This window comes from Metopolophium dirhodum, chromosome 1 (assembly GCF_019925205.1).
Source record: "Metopolophium dirhodum isolate CAU chromosome 1, ASM1992520v1, whole genome shotgun sequence".
Classification (NCBI taxonomy): Eukaryota; Metazoa; Arthropoda; class Insecta; order Hemiptera; family Aphididae; genus Metopolophium; species Metopolophium dirhodum.
Genome location: NC_083560.1, coordinates 20,764,028 through 20,786,402, shown reverse-complemented (window position 1 = coordinate 20,786,402; position 22,375 = coordinate 20,764,028). Strand labels below are relative to the sequence as shown.

The 22,375-nt window shown below is 27.1% G+C and overlaps 1 protein-coding gene across 1 annotated transcript; it reads right to left on the bottom strand.

Annotated features, from left to right (window-relative positions):
- Positions 1–363: 363 nt before the first annotated feature.
- On the bottom strand, positions 364–21,321 carry LOC132935035 (uncharacterized). Its single transcript, XM_061001470.1, has 27 exons — positions 21,249–21,321; positions 21,020–21,170; positions 20,313–20,348; positions 19,214–19,292; positions 18,900–18,967; positions 9,414–14,311; positions 8,991–9,356; positions 8,803–8,922; positions 8,108–8,188; positions 7,592–7,672; positions 7,093–7,169; positions 6,621–7,014; positions 6,377–6,549; positions 6,178–6,307; positions 5,293–5,444; positions 4,819–4,968; positions 4,306–4,737; positions 4,113–4,248; positions 3,473–4,035; positions 3,049–3,357; positions 2,356–2,552; positions 1,935–2,191; positions 1,620–1,846; positions 1,087–1,457; positions 900–1,020; positions 681–818; positions 364–621 (listed from the first exon to the last, which is right to left on the bottom strand). Exons 1-27 carry the CDS (start codon positions 21,319–21,321, stop codon positions 514–516), a joined length of 9,888 nt encoding a protein of 3,295 aa, XP_060857453.1. The 3' UTR covers positions 364–513.
- Between the last annotated feature and the right edge of the window lie 1,054 nt (positions 21,322–22,375).

The window sequence follows — 22,375 nt, the reverse complement described above, 5'->3', positions numbered from 1 at the left end:
TATTTGGGACCCAACTCTAATGCGCCAAAAATTTCAGCACTGAGTCAAAGGACTTGGAGTGATAGATCTATAATTTTATTTAAACAATTTAAAAATGTACCAATATTTTAAGCTAAAGGTAAAAAAAAATGAAGACAAATTATTAAAAATAATAGAAAATACATACTTTTTATTCTAAAGAAAAAATATAAAAATAATAGTAACGTACGAGTTGTAACATAGTAATGGTTAAGTACTGAGAGCTAATAAAATTTAAAAAGGTGACAAGTTATTTGCATTTACTTTAATACTCTACATACACATAATATAAGTATATATTATACAAAATGCAATGAAAACATTTAAACATGAGCAATTATTTATTGCCTTTAAAAAAAAACTCAATTCAAAATCATGTTATTTAACTTAAATTTTAGTATTTTAAAAGATATTTTAAGATTTTATACATAAAAGAATTAAAAAATTAGCATTCGGCAAAATAAGTTAAATATTATAAGTTAAAGTTGTACCAAATTATTCGTCATCGGAATCATCTACTAGATTAATGATATCATCATTTGATACAGGATCAGGGGTAGGTTGAGAGACAAATGCTATTTTCTTACGTTCAATATTTTTTTTCTAAAAATAAAATATATTTATTTCTTTATAAATATTGAGTAAATATTATTTATACATACTTTAGTTGGAGAATAAGACGTCCTTTTACTATCAACAATAATAGCTTTACTTGACTCAACACTTTTCACATTTTTTGCCTTACTGTTTTTATTTAACTCAGTCAATAACATATGTTGATGTCCAACAACTCGATCAACCTAAATGAATAAATATATATTTAAAACATTTAATAATACTCTAATGTTTTTAATAAATGTATTCAAAATCAAATTGTTTACCCATTTTAATTTCTCGCCATCTTCAATTTTTTCATACTTGCTTCCAATTCCATGGTTTTTAACATGCCATGACATTTTCTTAGCACAATCCGATATTTCAAAACATATCAAGCATTTCCATCTATGGATCACAAAATTGTTAATAAAATTCTGTACTAAAAAAAAAATTGGAAATATAACTGCTTACGTTTTATAGTTGACCTCTTCGTATAAGTGCTCACGGAAAAGTTCTATATCCATAGTTTCAAATACACAGCACTTAGGACAAACAAAGTAACCATTTGAAGATATTGCTCCTAACTTATCATTCTTATTGAAAACGTCTATAAACGTTTTCTGTTTATGGGGTTGAATTGGAGAGCTTTGAGTAGCAGATTTTGGACGCTTTGCTATACCATGAGATTTATTGGTATACAATGGTGTTGATTCAATAGGAATTCCTCGACAAGTAGGAGGCACGAGTGTAGGTTCAATACTTTCTAAAGCTTGCTGTTTTCCCATGATTTCCATACCACCTAAATGTTTGGATTGTTTGTCCAACGCTTTTTTCTCAGAAATCTAAACAATACATATAACTTTGGAAATTATACTCAATACCTATTCTGGTTAATATTTATTATTTATTATAAGTTCAAATCTGGGTATCCCTTTAAAATATTTAATACAGTTAATTGTAAGCATTGTATACTATACTAAAAACAATTAAAAATCTACACTAACCTTTTCAAACACTCTTAAGCACTTTACTGCAACCGATGGATGTTGCAACTTATAATGTTCTTTAAATATATTAGCATTATCATTCTCATGTTCAAATTGACACATAGGACATTTAAACATATTTGATACTTTATGTGCCATAAGAATATGTGATGTTATCTCATTTCCTGTATATATTAAACCATTAGAACATATATTGCATACCCATTGAAACTCATTAGATGGAGCTATAATGTAAAATAAAATTGATAAATGTATTGTTCTTTCCTGAATTAATAAGTTAATTTTAAATAAGTTATAATAATAGTAATAAACCTTTGCTTCTACCTCTGTCAATACAATCATCTTCTAACATTGTTTGTCTGATTACAATTATATTGGATCGTACTGAACTAGTTATTTCTGATAAATGGGTATTTCTCATGTGTGTTCTCATTTCAACTCTATTGAAGTGAATATACTTACAGTATTGACAACGATATAAATTTGCACCATGGTGCATTAAATGAAATTCTATTTGATTTTGTTCGACCAATTTAGATATAATGCATGAGGGTAGACAATGTGGACATCTATAAAAATAAATATTTTAAAAATAGACGGTTTGATTCTTCAAAGAACACATTAAATTTCAAAAAGTATTGACTTTTTTTAAAACATTTTTTTAATTTTTGATATATACTCTGAGAATTATGTAAAACTTATAAAAAATAAAAAATGATTATAATTTACTTACATGTAACACTCATGGGTAGGATGAAGGATTGATATATGTTTCTTTAGCATATCCTCTGTCAAACCCATATAAGTACAATGAGCTATTGAACATTTATATCGCATATTTTTTGGAATGAACTGTGGAAATATCTCTGTATTTAAAGTATCATCTGGAGCTACTTCAACAATTTTCTTATCAAGTTCATCTCTTTTAATCTGTAAAATTATATAATTAAAAATTGTTTGCTTATTAAAAATATAGATACACGGTGCACTCTCGATTATCCACGTAATAGATGGCTTGGCATCCATGGATAACCGAATTCTGCTGGTAATCGGCTAAATTCAAATGGAAACAAAAATTCAAAAATTTAATTATTTGAAAAACTATAATTCTGTAAATCTTGTAATGTTATATAATTAGTATTTAAGGAAAATTAAATGAGAACTTCTTTAATTTTTATCAACAATGTCTATTCACCTCCGAATACAACATTAAACTTGAATAGTAAATAATGAAATAAAAAATGCAATAAAAAATTAAAGCTAAACAATAATTTAAATATTGTATAATTCAATAATTCACAATATCACATATTATTTTTTTAAGTTTGAATCAACATTTCATTAATTAGAATTACCAATTGTAAAAAATAAAAATACACACAAGACAAATGAACTATAAAAATAATAATGAAAAAAAAACACTTACCTTTTCAGTATTCATAGCATCAAATTTACTAGCTGAGAGATTGATCATCTTATCAGACATAAGTTCACACTTGCCAATAGAAGGTACAGGATTAAAAATTTCCTTAGTAGTAATATCTTGTCCTTTTGTATGTCCATTCAAATGTATAACAAGATTGGACCGCACTTTTGTAGTGTATGTACATAGTAAACAGCTAATCGGATCTGAGAATATATGAGACTTTGGAATACTGTCAATAGTATCAGGAGAAAAAAACAGGGTTTTTGATTGGTTTTTAACAATAGGTTTTGCTTTCTGGTTGCCAAAATTCTAATTTATAAGAAACATAAAATAAAACATACAGACAAAATCCTAAATAACTTTGTGTTGGAAATTGATAAGTTTTAGAAACTTAACAGTATAATAAAATTAAATAATAACTCACAGTGGAACGCTTTCTTTTCAAACTTGCATTTTGTTGTTCATTCTGTTGAGGCATCATAGAATTTACTGAGTTATTTGTATCATTTGGTTGTTCTGGCATTATATTATGTAAATTATCTTCATTATCTACATTTTGCTCAGCATTATGAACAGCCTTCATATGAGAAATAATAATTAAAGGAGTGTTGCCATTAAATGAACACTTGTTACAAGTAAATAAGCTATTCATCTTTTGTTTGTTCTGCTCAATTGTCTTATCTTCAAATACAATAAAATCATCTTTATTCAAATCGGTTAAATTAGGACTTTCAGGCACAAAATCTAAATTTATGATTTTATGACTATTTATCATATGATGTGTAATAGCTTGTTGGGATGGTACTTTTAAATTGCATAAAGAACATTTGAATCGATCAGGTCCATGAAGTTTAACATGTTCAGTCATGTTAAATATAGTTTTGTATACTTTAACACAGTGTGTACATTTCTTTCCAGCCAAAAAATCCCAAAAAGGACAGACATTTAGGTGGTCAAAATACATTTGACCATTTGAGAAAATTTTTGCTACAAGACAAACATTTTAATTAAGAAATAAAATTATCAATTGTTAAAAATTGAAAACAATTTAACTAAATACTTACCACATTCATTACAAACAAACAATTTATCCAATTCAATAATTGGAAATGCCAATCTTGTTTCCTTATTTGATTTATTGATTGATTCATCGATCACTAAACATATTCGTTTTGTAGGACCCTCATTAAGTTCTTCTTTCTCTGACAAATCGACATCGTCTTCATCATCAATAACAATAATATCATCATCAATAACAATAATATCATCATCAATAACAATGATATCATCATCAATAACAATAATATCATCATTTGATGACACTTTAGGCTCTTTTTCTTTGTTATTAGACTCAGACCAAATGCGATTTATTTTAAATATTTGTTGCATATCGTTTTGGTTCACATCATCAATAGCTAACGGCATTGATGTACTACTTTCTGCCATTTTTTCACTATTGGGAATTGTAATAACAATTGTATCTGATGTTTGAGATCCTTGATCAATGGGAGCAGATTTCATAGCTACTGATAGAACATCAGGACACTCAATAGATCTTTTTTCAGATCGCTGTGGCAAAACTTCAGGTACAGATATTTCTTCCGCGGGTAAATTCACTATCCCTACCATCCCATTATCAATAACCTTTGTCAATTTTAAAATTTTCAGATTTCTAATATTTTTAGATTCCTGTAATAGTAAGTATTTAAATGATTAAAAACATTTCATTGATGTAATTATTCATAAATTATTTTGATTAAATATGCGTACACAATTATCAGATACCGTAGAACGCTCCAAGCATAAAGGCTCATATTCAAAATGTTCAAACGCTAAATGCTTCATCATTGAATCAATAATTTCATCACCAAATAAGCAAAAAATACATTGATATTTATTTAAGTTATGAAGCTTAAAATGCTGTAAAAAAAGGATTAATTAACACACATTTTATTTTAATTGTGAAATATATTTTTTATTATTGTATCTTATAATTACATGATTTAAAAATCACTTTAATCTCATAATTTATTATATAATATTATGTAATATGTTTATTTGTACACAATTTTATTGATAACAAATTAAAAACCTAACAAACAATTACAATCTAAAGGTGAAAACTGTAAAACCTGATAAATGTTAACAAGTAACAAAATGAAGGAAAAGAATTTTAAAATAAACCATGTAAATATTGATGGTTAAAGATTTTCTTATTTGTTAAATCTGATACATCATGCTTACTGTAATCATTGAACTTGGTTGGAGTGCAAAAAATCCTTCACCGTCATCTTTATTAGCACAAATGTAACAACAGAATTTATCACACTGTTGATGCTCTTGATTCAAATGTTCTTCAAATTCGTTATACAAATAACAAGAAAAACTACAGCAACCTTAACAAATCCGAGTTAAAATAAAATTTGAATTAAATAGATTATTCAGAACGTACAATTTGCTATGTTATTTAGAGACAAAGCATAGGGGTCTAGTGTCCTCTTAAGAAATAATAATATAAATATATAATGCACGGATGGGTTTCCCATACACAAATTATGTATACGCCACTGCTTGAATTGAATGATTCACTTTCCTACCAGTACAGTTACTGAAGTCTAAAGAGAAGCATTATTTCGACAACTTATCGTAAAAACAAAGAACAAATTGTAAAATCAATACATTGATATTAAGTTTAGTACTACTATAGCTTCAGGCTTCGGCAATAGGTAACAAAAAAGTTTAGAGAGGACTTACTTAAAAAGCTATAAAACCACTGCAATCGCAAATTAAATTAAATTTGGAAGGATGATGTATTGTAGAATGTAGATTACAAAACTATAAAGAACTAATAGCTTTGGCCATTAAATCAGTTTATTAAGAGTGTCGGTGGCGGTTGTTAAAAGATTTTAACAATAATTGTGAGGTTATTTTCGGTATTGTGGGAGAGTGGAAAATTCAGGAGGCTATTTCACCACTTAAGCACTTTATACTTATGCTGAAAACGGGGCACTACTACATTGTGAGCCTGGGTAACTATATTTCTAAATACACAACTGACTTCACTGGATACTCAAACTTAAACTAATAACTAACAAAATATTGAAAATATTAAATAGCAGAAAAACTTACCAACGTTGCATTTGTAAGGCAATACAAACTCCTTGAAGTCTACCACAAATAACATTTCTTTTTGATATTTGCCATCATCATGTTTAAGTTTTATTATACAATGTTTGGATTTGTCGGTATGAATTACAGACTGAAAATATACAAATATTTTTATACACAGGAATTATAATATTAAAATTATAGATAAAAATATTATTACCTGATGAACCAAAACATGAGAGGCTGTATAAGCACGATAAAAACAATGAGGGCAAAAGTAGTCACAAAATGTGTATTTTTCAGAAATGTGGTTAGCCAAAGATTCTTCATCATCAAACATTTTAAAGCAATAGGCACACATTTTAAACTGTTCAACATTGTACATTTGGTTTTCTACAACACATAGAGATTAATAAGAAAACATATTATTTTGTATGAATAAAGTTTTAAATAAAACTTTTTACTTTTGTTTTTTTCTGCGAGTGAAAAATGTAATTTTATATGTGATTTAAATAAATCTTTAGAACTAAAAATTTTCATGCAGGTTTTGTCCATACATTTAAAAAGACCCAATAGTCTTGGCAGAGCAGACATTTCTGTAAAAGCTAATCGTGTTTTCATAACATTCATCGGCAAATCTCGTACTTTTCTAATATAATCTTTCTTATATGCTGTGTCTACAAAATAACAAATTGTACCATCTACAGGCACACCATTATTAACAATTTGTTGACCTTCTTCAAGAAATATATCGAAATTTGGATGAATAACTTCACAATTTGTTTTTACTTTCATCCACATATTAAGATCACTGTTATCAGATGCACTTGAGTTTATTTTAGAAGTTTTTACTTTTCCCTAAACACAATAAGTAAAAAAAAAAAATATTAGGTCTACAAAATTGAGTATTCTTATTTTAATAAAAAATATATGTACCTTTTTTAAACTCTTAACATCGGTAATCCTTAGTGGAAAACTTTTGTCATTAGAACCATGATTAATGTTTAGATTCACTATATACATATAAAAAAAAAAACAGACAGATCAATAATTAATTTTACTTTAAGTTATTGTACAAATAACAGTTAATATACAGCTTCTAGTTTAATTGTGGCAACAACTTGTAACATAATATTAAAAATAGAAAATACATTTTATTGTTTTTAGGAGTCCTGGGACAATCAAGAATTTATTATAGTTTAGAATTGTATAAGAAATTAATAACTAATATTAAATATCTGCTCCATAAATTACTATTCCTATTTGTGTTTAGGTACTCTCAAAATAGTTTTGTTTAATTCCACATACTTACAAAGGTATAGATATACCTAAATTATTTATATACATAAATATGATTTATTTTAATTAAGATTATTAATTTTAAATTACTTACATACTACATGAAATTTTTAGCTAAAATACACTTGATACATACCTGATGTTTGACACTGGGTTCCGAGTAATATATTATGGCTGGATTGTTCAGGGTTTCCAAACATATTGTTTTCTATGAAATCTATGGGAGAAAATAAATAATAATTATATTTTAAAAAGTTAAGGTAATAAATTTAATCATCAGATACATAAATCATAAATATATCCAGTAAATCAATCAAATAGGAACACTAAATAACAGAATTAAGTAAAACATGCATTTCTTGCAAACAATATCACACCCATGCACACAAGTTGGCTGCCGAGTACATTAAATAGGGTTAGGTTAAAAACCCCCATTTTCCTATAATTTAAAAACTTGATCCATATTTTATCCATATATTATCAACCATTTTTAAGATTTTTAATCGTGGTTTATTTTCAACATTTAGAATTTGAAAAAAACATTAATGTGACTAGGATTCATACTAAATTAATTTAAAATCCTATCTAGTATTTATTTAGTATAATGTTTTAATAAATAAATAATACAATATATTATACAACTATTCATTACCATTTTTGCTATTGGAATTTGTATCATCACGTGATTCATTAACAGACATCTCACAAATATTGGTTGAACTGCTAGGTTTATCTGTGTAAAAAGATAGATGCATAATATTTCTTTATTAAGAACCCATTTTTAATTAAATATATTTTACATAATATATTTAATATATTATATTACATAGGAATGATTTTCTTTTTTTAAGCATTTAAAGTTTAAATTTTGACATGATTTATCAAAATCTTGAAAAGTTACGAATTATATGTATAAAATGTTCAATTTTTATGCCTAAGGATTTAAAACAAGGTTTCTCATACTGTAACCAAAAAATCTAAGATATTTTAAGTTCAAATTTGGACTTGAAAATTAGATATTTAAACTAATGCTTTTAGTTATTTTGTTGTAATTTAAAAATATTATTTGTTAATACTTGAAACATTTTAAGTGTATTATTATATTCTATGCAAATGCATTTTTTTGGAAAAAATTAATTCAACCTACTTTATTGTTCGAAATGCTCAAAATTGTTTTGCATAACTATGACTATACGACTATTGATCTACTGCTATAATAATTACAAGTACTGTTTTCCTTTTTATTTTATGGCTATGATCCGCAAAGTTTGTTTAAAATTATAAGAGTTCTGTGATTCGGAAACATTAAGAACCACTGATATAAAGAATAACAAAATGTAAACTTACGAATGGATAATTTATCACCAGGCAAACAACGAATTTTCCAAAACTTTTCTACAAATGGTGTATTTTTTACTGTGTCCTGATAAGAAGATAAACATTCAATATTTGAACCTCCGAGATTTGCTAGAAAATTTAATTTTATTAGATTATAGATCTTTAAAATACTAATAACACAATTAAGATTTACATACCTGTAGTATTGGGTTGTTGTTCATTATTCTTTAGAACCAAATGATGAGACACTAAATGTTCTAAAGCATTTCTTACATAATATTGTTCAGAAACTATCGGCAGTTTGTGATGACATGCTTCGCAATGTCCATCCCATACTACAAATTGATGATTCTTCTTAATATGCTTGGAAAAATCAGTCAAAACTACAGTAGAAAATTGATTTTCTCGGCAATTTGATACTGAGCATTTAAACAATAACATTGAATTTATCAATTTACAACTCAAGCCAGCTATGACACATTTTTTAGTTTTTTCTTTTAATGTGTATTCAGAATATTCAATCGCAAGCGGTTCTGTGGTGATTTTTGTTCCTTCTTTAGGAGCTAATAAAAAAAAATCCAATTTTAATAAATACCAATAGTCCTTAAATATATACTTACATTGATTAGCTTGTACTGGTAAAAATTGAAGTTTAGTTGACTCTAGAACTTTGTCATAAACTGCTAGTGGAGGATTTCCATGAGTAACTGATTTTGGTAGATTTTCAACAATATTTGACTCGTGTGGAATTTCGTCAATATTTTGTTCATTGGATTGTTTTTTAATAGATAAAATGGAATTTGGTTGTTTTTGCTCGTTTGATAGTACGTTTAAATCCATTACAGTTAATTGTTGATTTTGGACTTCATTATCATTACTTTTAGAAATAACTTGATCAATCTGAATAGGAGGTAAACATCCAACCAAATTATCAAAATCAATTGAAGAATCTGTGTTTATCTTATCTTCCACAGACATACTAATACGTATAACAGTCCAATGGCCATTCAATTTTTTATCTTCATCAAAATGTTGTGATGCCATATGTTTGACTATGTTATTATAATCAAGTTGAACATAATAACAAAAGGAACATAAATATCCAAACATGTATTTACCACAGATTGGATTTGGAAATATTAAATGTGAAATTCCACCAGTTTTATCATATTCGATGTGTTCTAAAATATGTTTTTCCAAATCATCTTCATTTGAATAAATTTGTTCACACATTTTACATTTATACCTGTATTCTCCAGTGTGACCAGTAATATGATCATAGAACTTTAAATAATCATGGAAAATACCTTGACAAAAAACACAGGTATAGTTAACATTTACAGACCGATGACAAATTGGTTTTGAATCTTGGGAATTTGGATATCCAAAATTTTCTTTTAAAGATTGATGTATTAATGATTCAGTACAATTCTTGGGTAATCTGGATGGTAAAACTTCTTCCTCGCGATGTTGATCTTTATAATGGCGAACAATATTCAATCCTTTATCCTTGTAATTACAAAATTTACATTCCAAAGAATTATCAGCAGTTTGAAAATAAAATTTGTCCTTAAATTTGTGTTCTGTGACAATTTTAGATGTTATTTCAGTAGATATATTATTTTTCAACACATTATTTAATTCGAAATCATCAGACAATTCCACCTTTATTTGCTTAGGATTAAACTTGATACATTTCTTGTTTTTTTTTTTTCTTTTTTTAAATTTATCCTGTTGCTTATTGGATATTTTATTTAAAACTGCAGTTTTCACAACGACTGGTGGTAATTTTTTGTTTGCCATTGACTTTTTAACAATTTTTTTTTTTGTCTTTAATTTAAATGTTGATTTTTTAATTTTCTTTTTTGAGTTATTTGTTTTTCTTACACTACGGTCATACTCATTTTGATCATCATTCGAATTCAATGGTTCAATATTTGACGTTTTCTTTTTCATTGACATAACTGCTTTTGTATTTAAAGAGTCAATTTGTTTATTGATTCTACATTGTCGTATATTTGGAGCATTTAATACAGCTTCACATTCAAACATTTTACTAATATCAGCATGCAGTTTATCTAATTCTGACAGTCTAGCCTTTTTTATTTTTGGTTTATTGACAACAAAAGTTGATGTATTAGAATTCTGTTCAACTGATTTATTAGAGCTGGTTTCATCATCAAACAGCTTAGGATTTTGAAGAGGCTGTATTAAAACAATGGGTTGTTCTGTCATTAAACTATTTAAGGTTTCAGAATTTAATTTTCCTTTTTTATTAAATCTATCAATGGATTTTGATCCCTTTCTAACTTTTTTGGTTTCAATTTCAAACGGATTTTTAATGTCACATACACTTTGGGAATTATTCTTTTCCATTTCCATTTTTTGTCTTGCTAATTTAACACTTAATGGGCCTAAAAAAGGTTTCTTAGATTTTATTTCTTGAGCTATTTCCACATTTATTTGTTTATTATTGATTTGTACATCATTGATTGTACTTGAAATATCAGAATTACAGTTATCACTTCTCTTAATATTTTCATCAAATTTAGCAATAACAATTTTTAAATCTTTTGATTCTGGTTTGCATATATCTTTAAGTATTTCAAAATTGCCATAGTTTTCTTTAGATTTTTTAAGTTTGATAGATTTTAGCTTATGTTGGTCAGTTGACGAATGCCTGTTAATATTTCCAGAACCAGTATTTCCTTTATAGAATTTATTTAAATGGCTATTTTTCTTTTTAGTTTTTACTATGTTTTCTGCTTGATTAAAATTATTATCTGATATGTCATTTAAATATTCATTTTTACTTTCTTCAATAGAAGATTCTTCACTAACACTTTTATTCATTTTTCTACGTTTCTTTTTTTCTTTCTTCATTTTTCTTTTAATCATTATTTTTTCGTCAATTTCAATTTGTTCTTTATTTAATAAATGTTTTTTTTTTAATTCACCATCATTGGTATTGACACCTGAACTTTCTAACAATTTGTTAAGTTTTTTCATTTTATCTTCATCTTGAAATATACTTATAACAGTCATAAACTTTGGATTTTTCAAAATGTCAATTAAAGTTTTCTCGTCAAATTTAGGGCTATTATCAGCTGTAGAATTAATTTCATTAGAAGAAACAATATTTTTTTCTTGACTTTTACACACAATTTTGGTTGTTGTAGAATTGACACCTGATTGTTCCTTCAATGTAGATGATATAATGTTATGTTCGATTTCAGTCCGTCCACTAACATCTTCCAAGTTCGGAATTGATCCATTATCAATGTTCTTACTATATTCACCAGATTCCAATTTCTTATGATTTTTTGTTGCATTGTCTTTTTCAAATTTTGGCTTTGAGTTGTTTACTTTTATAATGTTTATATTTCCTTCTTTTTTCATCACAGAACTTCTTGTTTTTGTTTTTGGACCCCATACATCATCATTTAAACTCTCGGCAGCATCTTTTATAATTTTTTCAAATTCTTTTTCCTTGGAATACTTTTCATGTTTCTTAGGCTTACTCTGGTCTGTAGGATTTATTAAAATAATATTTTGTTCAGATTTAAAATCAAGTTCTTCCTTAATAACTTTACTTGGAATGTCAACAGTAATTTCTTCAAGATTAATTTCTGGACAACTATCTTTTTCTGATTTATTGTTCATCATTATTGTTTTAATTCTTAGATCTTCATCTGTACTACTATTTTTAAAAAATTCAATTTCTGAGGTTTTATCTATATGACTATCAATAATATTATCAGTTATTTTGATGTCTTTTTTTGAAATTTTACTTTTATTTGTTTCAGATTTCTGACCATTTACTAAATATGGTTCTCTAATTGTAGCAGCTATCAAGCGTATTTTAGATTTTTTCTCAGTTGTTAAGACATCTGTATCATTTTTATTATCTCTAAATGTTTTAAGTTTAGAGTTCTTTTCTGTAATATTATCATTAAGTTCTTTATTATGTTTAATTTTGGGTATCTTAAATTTTTTAATATTGGCTGTTTTATTTACAGGTCCAAAAGTATTATAAGAAGAATCAATGATGTTACTTTTTTCCATTTTCTCATTGACTAAGCTACAATATTGATATTTCATTTGTGTTTTATTCTTTACATAACCTTTAATTTGTTCTCTGAACTTGGCTTCTCTATATTCTTTGTAAGTACGATGAACAGTTGTTTTACCATTTTTCAATGATCTTGTATCTCTCTTGGATACATCATTACTGTGAGATTTGTATGGCACTGGATCACAATATTTGGTTAGTCGCTCAATATGCGATGGATTAACATGCATTTGGGTAGAATTACTGAATTGACTATAATCATTTTTTTTATCATCACTACGATTATGTTTGTTTTGGTTTAGAGACAATGACATGTTTTTCAATTGAATAGAGTTTCCATTTTGTTCTGAAGAAAATTGTGGATTTAACAGTTGAATATTTGTATGACTTGATGAACTTTGGCCATTATACATTTCCTGTGCTCTAGTATCAAACAATTTGGCATTTGAATTGTCTCTATTTAGAGCAAAAGGAGTTTGAGTATTAGTTGAAAAAGTATGTTGCGCATTTGATATTAATGATGTAGGTGTATTAAATGGATTAACTTTCTTTACAGAATTAAATAAAGTTTTATGCCTTATTCTTGAATCACGAGGGACACTTATGTCAGTGAGAGATGTTTTAACTTCAGTACTTTTCTCATTTGATTTGATAACTGGTCTAAGAGACTCTATATGCAATGAAGCACGAACTACTTTTGAATTTTCAAGATCAATTAATGTACCTGGTTTTAACGCAGATATAAACTTTGGTTTAATTTCATTTGATGGACCAGTCTTATGCAATTTATTTATTTCAGTGGTCAATTGTACATGGACATTGGTCGAAGATTTACTTAATATAACATCATCACGAGTTACTTCACTAGAATTGGGTTCAGTGGTTGAAATTAATTTTATTCTTGATGCTCCCAAATCCTTAAGATCCGATGGGGGTAATGGTGGTGGCTGAATAGGTTCCACACAACTAGCTCTTTTTGTACTGTCTATTAAATTTTTTACATGTTTATCATCAATATCATCCATGTCGATACTTTTTAACATATCTTTATATATAACTGGGCCATTTTTTTGTTTGATCATTTCGTCAAAAATTTGTGTAGTACATTCAGTATGCGGTATAGATGCATCAGACTTATTAAGTTTTGCAAAACTTATTATCTTATTGAGCCTTATACGACTGTCTGAAAACTCTGGTAGATCATTGTTTGCAAGCAAAGGATCATTGATTGAATTTTTGTTACAAGATGACTCGCCAATTTCAACATTTTCAAAGTTTTTATTAATCATATTCTCATTATTTGGTGGCAAATCTTCTAAACAATCCATTTGATTGATTACTATATTTTCATAACTAGTACTTGGTACTGGTATTTTATTGGAAAGTTCAAACTCACTATTTTGGTTTTGATTACTTTTATTAAATGTAAATCTTACTTCTGAGGATCTGCCAAAAAAAAAATATTTTATTTAAAAAAATTCCTAATAAATAATTCCTTATTTTTAGTAACAATTTTGTCAATGTATTTAGATACAGATACAAAATAATGATATCGCACCCTTGGTACAAGACCGCCACAACTCAAAATTACGATGTTTGTTCGATAGCTATTATTTTTCTCTACTAAATGCTATACTGCCACAAGTCGGAGCACAATTAACGTATCCGTAATACATTTGTGTCAGTATTGAATTTATTCATTTTTGCAGTAAAAGAAAAATAATACCGCCATATTTTGACTTATTGCCTTGTTGTGTATTTGTATGTTTGTTTTATTAGAAATATGAAAAATCATAACTGCCTCATTTTGATTTGAGGCGTTTTAACTTAATAATTCTCAACTGGATTTCTACCTTTGAAAAAATGAAAACTGCCACATTTCAGTTTGTGGCAGTAATAAATTATCAGCCTTTTGTTTTATTAGCCACAATCTTATTAATCGCGGTATTAATTATAGTGATATGACAATTAATTGATAATGTGGCGATTATAATATTTAATGATAACCATAATAATAATCTGATATTATACCTAACTGTGACCAAAGTAATAAATTGATAAACGTGGATTTAGATAATATTCTATTTTAATAACATTATAAAATATGTAGTTACTATTAATATGATTAAACTTTGGTTTGAAAACAATGGTATAAAAACCGTATTGATAAAATATGATAAACATTTCATAATTTTTATTTTAATAGTGAATCATCGAATATTCTAATATTATAAATTATATTGTACTTAAACGTTGAAATGGCAAAACGTTTTACGCGTAGCTCCAAAATGATTAATATCGTGCAAAATTCTAACAATACAATTTATGAAGATACTAATAACGTAACCAATGTTACTACAAAAAGACGTAAAATTAATAACATGTACATTCAGTCAGCTAAAAGAGCCGGTATGTCGTATAATTTTTTTTTTCATACATAGTGAATACGTCATATTTTATTAGTTGTTATTAATTATGGTTTATACAGAATTGTTGTCAGAACAAAACATACCTGTTATGGATCAAAACTATAAAACTAAAGTCCAACTATGGCTGCAGAGTAATTTACAAAATACAGGTCCTTTTCATTATTACTTTCAAATCCTGGTGAAAAAAATTCAAAGGATGCTATAGGTAAGTAACTTATATATTTTCAATTGGTTGATAGATAATTAATTATATTTTAAGATAAAATTATATTTTGTATCTTCATAGAACTAACTACTATTACAAGTTGTGTTGATAACGTCATGGTTAAAAATGATGATTATACTGATTTACAAAATGAGACAACTTCATTATTAACTTCAAAATCAAATGAAAACAAATTAAACGATGCAATAGGTAACATAATATTATATTGTTTTAGTTGTTTGGTAGGGAAGTACCTTCTTATGATACTACTTAATGATATTTTTATATTAAACTATATTATTTTTTTAACTTAATAGAACAAACTGCCATTACACGTTTTGTTGATAATTTAATAGTAAAAAATAATAGTTGTACTGATTTACAAAATGCAGAGTCTGCTTCATTATTAACTTCAAAACCAGATAAACAAAATATAAATTTGAATGGTAAATATTTAAACATTAAATATTTTCTTTTGAACCATAATTTGATAACTGTTTATTTCAATTCGCTCTGAATTTGATGACAGTGACAAAGATAAAGATTGGGTGATTGAAAATAGGCAAAAAAACTCAATATCACTTGATTCATCAGTAGACGAGGGTGTCAATAATAATATAGGAGATATTGAAGCAGATGTTGTAGCTAACCACCATCCATAATTAGAAAATATTGACTTAACAACCACAAATGCAGCAATAAGTAAGCAAAATTCTCGCAAAAAAGTTAAATGTATAAAAAGTTGGACTAGAGAAACTTGGAAAACAAAAAGGAATCTAGGAGTCTTACCAAAATTCTAAAGGACATAATATAGATAAAAGAAAATTGCAACCTCCTGGTAATTCTACATGCAAATATAAATGCTCTTCTAGTTTGACTGAGGAACAATGTGAACGAATACTACAGGCCTACTGGAAAATGGGGGATTTAACTAAACAAAGAGCATTTATAATTAAATCTACAACTACTATTGAATCTAAACATCAGTATAAAAAGGAAAATAGTAACCGTGCATCTAACAATGCATTTTTTTTATCTTTGGAAGGTATTAACAGGGTTTGCAAACTTTTTTTTATGGCTTCTCTCAATATCGGTGATAGAACAATAAGAACTGCTTTAAAAAAAGGTGGCTATAATAAAGAATATGTCGAAGGTGAACTAAGAGGAAACCATGGGAAACATAAGAAGCTAAGTCCTGAAATAGTAACCCTAGTCACTGACCATATAAATGAATTTCCTCGTGTTGAGTCACACTACCTAAGAAAACAAACAATAAGGCAATATATTGATGTTGCTTTAACTATTGCTGAAATGTATCGATTATTTTTAAAAAAATGTGAAGATGATGGAAAAGTATCTTGCAAATTTAGTACCTATTCTTATATTTTCAATACAGATTTTAACATAGGTTTGTTTATACCAAAAAAAGATTAATGCGCATTTTGTCAAATGTTTAATAATTCAAATGAAAGTGACAGATTAAAAATGGAAAATGATAAACACAGACACAAACTTGAAACTGAACTTTCTAGGAATGAAAAACAAAATGATAAGAACTTGGCAGAAACAAAGAAAAAATTATAGTGGCCTGTTATGATTTGCAAAGCATTTTGACAACACCTTCTGCTCAAGTATCCAATTTTTATTACTCTCGTAAGTTTGCCACTTATAATCTTACCAGGCCAAGCGTGGAGCTAACAAAATTGCAACATGTGTCAATCAGTTTTTAACTGAAAATTGTTTAAATAAAGATACAATATTCTATTCTAATAATTGTAGTGGTCAGCAGAAAAATAAATGTATGGCCACTCTTTATTTATTTGTTGTCACATACTTGAGTATTTCTTCTATTACTCATAAGTACCTAATTGTTGGACATACCCAGAACGAAGGGGATTCTGTCCATTCAGTCATAGAAAAACGAAAACAAGATTATTAAAAGCAGGTTCTATTTACTCTCCTCAACAATGGGTAACTGTTATTATATCAGCAAAAAAAACAGGAAAGCCTTTTAGAGTCCATGAATTAAACTATCAACATTTTATTGATTTCAAGAAATTGACGTCTAATATGGGAAACAATTTTAACAAGAATACATTAGGGCAAAAAGTTGTTTGGAAAGATTTAAAAGTATTGAAAGTTTCTAAAGAACGTCCTGATAGACTTTTTTATAAAACATCGTATGAAGAGAAGGATTTTGGTGAAATAATAGTGATGAACAAAACAAGAAATGCCAAAAGAAAAAGTTGTGATTTAGAGTTAAGTAAACTCTACACTGAACCACCAGGTATTTCAAAAGAAAAAAAAAAGACCTAATTCATCTTTGTGAAAGAAAATTAATTCCTGAAAACTATCATTATTTTTTTGAAAATTTGAAAGTATCAAATTCCTGTGTTGCTGAAGTCAATGACGAGAACAGTGATTAGTATTTTTATTTTTACTAAGTTTAATAAACTATTTTATGAAAACATAATTATATAATATAAGATAAATAAGACTATAATATATTCAATTTTATCTGTGATTCATAAACAATTAAATTACTTTTTTAATAATAATATAGCCATTTGTATAAGTATAAGTTTTATAATTTGTATATCAATAGATAAAAGTATTATTCACCAAAGAGGGAAAAGTCTTTATTTTTAAATTTTTAATTTCGTTACTTAATGATATTATGTAAAAGTTTTTACTATTATTTTGTTTATTCAAATGTTATTACTTTCATTAGGTACCTACATATTGTGTTATTACTTAAATATTATTCATCAAAGATGAGGGAAAAGACTTTATTTTTAGTTTCTATACTTAATGAAATTATGTAAAAGTTTTCAGTTTTTATTATTAATTTTCTTTATTTAAATGTTATTACTAGCATTACAATATGTGTTATTACTTAAACCAAGTCACAATAATAGCAACAATTATTTTTAAAAATGTCTTGTGTAAATTAGTACCTAGTTGTGTCATGTGCAAAAATTACTTTTTATGATATAAGCAAACAATAGACTGCCACATTTTGTGTTGTGGCATTAAATGAAATTATTAAGAAAATCAAGACTGCCCCATTTCATTTTGTGGCACATAAAATATTTGGTTTGAAATGGAATACCAACACACACAAAACTAAATGTGGCAGTTTTGTTATTCCGATTCCTATTTCTAAACTGCCATAACCTAATTTACCTGTGTCTGATTGAGATTTAACGAAGTAGATCAATAAACAAATATTAAGTTTCAGGTAACATGGATAATTGCAAAGTATTAAAACTTAAGTTTTAAAAGTAACGATTTGGGAGCAGATTACAATTTAAAATTTAATTTTCTCAAAACTATGTTTTCTGAGTTGTGGCGGTCTTGTACCAAGGATGCGATATGTAAAAAAGAATACACCACTTACACATTATTTTCCTCATAATTTAACTTTGTTTCTTGCATCCAAGTAGTTTTAAAATCTGAAGGTAAATACTGTGAAAATTCAGATGTATAAGTTAAAATATAAACATTACAACTAGTGTATGTTAAATATGCCATAATCATTTTAATTAATATATATATATATATTCAAGATATTTTATTTAAATAAACAAATAAAATGTTATAATGAAAATCTACTGTTCTAATGCATCATTTGGACTTTTCAAACAAATACATTAATATATATTATACCAAAATATGTTTATAATAAATTAAGACTGATTATAAAACACTTACGTAGTTTAACCGATTACTGTAGTTATCGTATAAATCATAAAATAATTTTTTACAAGTTTTTAGTTGATCTGGTGACAACCTAAGAAAAAAAATATACATAAATACCAACAATATTTCTTGTTAAAATAATAGTTAATATTTTAATATAATATTGTAATAACTAATTGTAATATTCAATTAATTTTTTTGATTCCAGACTTTAAATGATTTAATGATAAATAATTACAAAATAAAATGCAAGTACATGAGAAACAAATAATAATATATTATGGTTGATAAAAATATTAATACATTTTATTTGTAAAACAATAATGAACAATTTTAACACAATGATTTAGTTTCTGTGTATTTTTTTATGACATCCCTAAAAAGACATTTTAAGAATTCTATTTAACTACTTAAGTAAATAATTTCACTATTATTCCGAAGAGGTTTTAATTACTAAAATAAAACAACTTCTTAATCGTTAGAAACAAAGAATAGAATTTCCCAATTATATATATTATATTGATACTATGGGTAGGTATATAATTTATGGGAACCAAATAAATATTAGCTCAATATAATACTATGTAAACAAAGCTCATTTTTAAGTATTTATACTTCCATGTATAAAACCGTAGTCTTTGTTTATTTTGCATATAACATCATACAAATAATGATCATAATTTTAAGATATAATTATAGGACATAGAGTAACTCAAAAATTTATAATTAAATAAATGTTTTATAAAAGAGTATTTCAAAGTTGTATCATTACATAACGTGTTTTAAGTAAGCTTCAAATTATAAAGTTATTATATATAGTTTATCTTGAACCAATCCTCTTCAAACATGACATTAGCTTAAGAATATTATAAACAGTTATACATCTAGGTAGATCGTAGGAACTTAAAATTGTTGTATCATAAAAATTATTAAGATAGATATTTGTCATTTTTAACAATAAGAAAATGATAACATTAATAAATAAGAGCCAACCTAATGAACTAGTACAGAATACAGTGGTTTTTCAGTAAAAATGTGCTAATATTGGATAGGTAACGCATAAAGCTTCAAATAGTGATAATTAAGGGTGCAATTCAAAAATAGTATTTACCATAAATCACAAGATAAATCGAAACTCATTATTAATCTGAAACACCATAATACATTGCATCTATGACATATAAAACTAAAATGTAAATTAAAGGTAAAGTATGTTGCAAAAAAATTATAATTGTTGGTTAATTTAGGAACAACTGCGTGTATAAATGTATAAACTTATAAATTACAGATCATTTATTAGAATTGTTTCGTTATAATTTTAAGTAATCTGTAATAATATATTTTTTTCGAATAATAACCTCCATCAAATGCATCATAAACCCAATAGCTAATATATCAGCTTCCTTTGAATTTAAAAGATAAAATAAATAAAAGGTTTTTTTCTCGTTACTTTCTGTTAAAATAATATCTATATAAAATTGAGAAAATAAGAGATCTACATTTTGATAATACAAAATTAAAATCGTACAAAATAAATACACCATGGATGTCAGCGTAAAAGTGTTGGATTTTGGGCAACACTGTATAAACAAAAATTCTAAATTAAAATCATTATTTCTACTTTTTTAGAAATTAGTTAATTACTTTTTACGACATTCTAAATTTCCTAAGTATCTATAAAGTATTTGTACTTAACCTAAACCAAAGAATAATACACCATATTTTAATGTTTACAAAATAGAACCTATGCTAAGTAAAATGTAATATAAAAACAATTGGCATATTAATGATATAATATGGTTAAGATAAGACACTAACCTTTTGGCGTCCACCAGTTCATACAAATACCGCAACTTGGACACACGATCGGGTATAATGTCTAAAAGTTCGCTGTTCTTGATGACTTCCGTGAGAAACGGTAAGAACGTCTGGGTGTGCGTCTGCAGTTTTCCGTAGTAATGTTTGTCTTCTGCGCACAAAATATACAAGGAGAGGTTAAGGTTAGGTTAGGTTAGGTTAGGTTACGAACAAAAGGAATACAACATACCTTCGGGAGCCACGAGCACGTCGTTTCGAGAGGGTTGGTTTGCATCACGGGGTGGGTCGTCAGCGTCTCTCATGGCTTCGAAAAACACGTGGTCGATATTTTACCGAAATGCAGGCGACGTACTCGCCCAACCACGGCCCGGTAGCAAATTAAGTATAAACTGACGAAACAAAAAACAAAGATGGCGGATATTCTGGAGATATGTAGGGGGGATGACACAGCTGAGCGGGGTCAAGTGAATCACTAAAAAATCTGGTTTGGGTGGTACGACGATGGTACTTGTACCATAATATTGGCACGAGGTAACTATTATCGTCGGAGTCGAAGGAAAACTAGCTAACGGTCACATGGTAATCGATGACAACCCACACGAAACAAAAATCAAGTGGCTTACCTGAAAAAAACATGCGTGGATGCCGAACGGTAAGAGGCTCTGCAGTTGGGTGCGCTGCCCAGATACATGCACCAATTATTAGTGATGCAAGGCGGCGATAGAACGACGGTCTGACACAAAACGAACGAACAGCCGATTACTCGAACAACAGAAGAAGGACTGTGAACTGCATGATAGGTAATGTCAGCACCTTAACCGCCGCGCAGTTTTGCTGGTGGGGTCATTGGAAAAAACGATGAAATATGTTTTTTTTCTAAGGAATATACAAACAAATACGCTTTATTAGTGATAACGTATTATCAAGGAGTTTTTATATATGCCGGATCCAAACATAGTATTGTCCCTATGCTAAATGCACGGAAACAATTTTTATTTTTTATTTTAATTAATGTGCTCATATTTAACATGATTCTTTGGTATACATATATATATATATTTAGATACATCATGATAACATTATTTTTAATAATACATTAAAAGTTTAAATAAGGTGACAGAATTTAAATACATTTAAAAGTTAATTTTGGTACCAAAATCATTGTACAACAATAATTATGAAAAAAATAATATCTTTTTTTATTTTACTCTTTGTTTCTATAGGCCTGAATTATTGTTGATTTTTTTTAAACATGATAATTAAATAATTAGGAGTTCAAAAATATGTTCTATTTTTTTTTTTTTTTTTTTTAGCAATTATTTATATATTTTATTCACAATGTCTGCAAATAGTGCT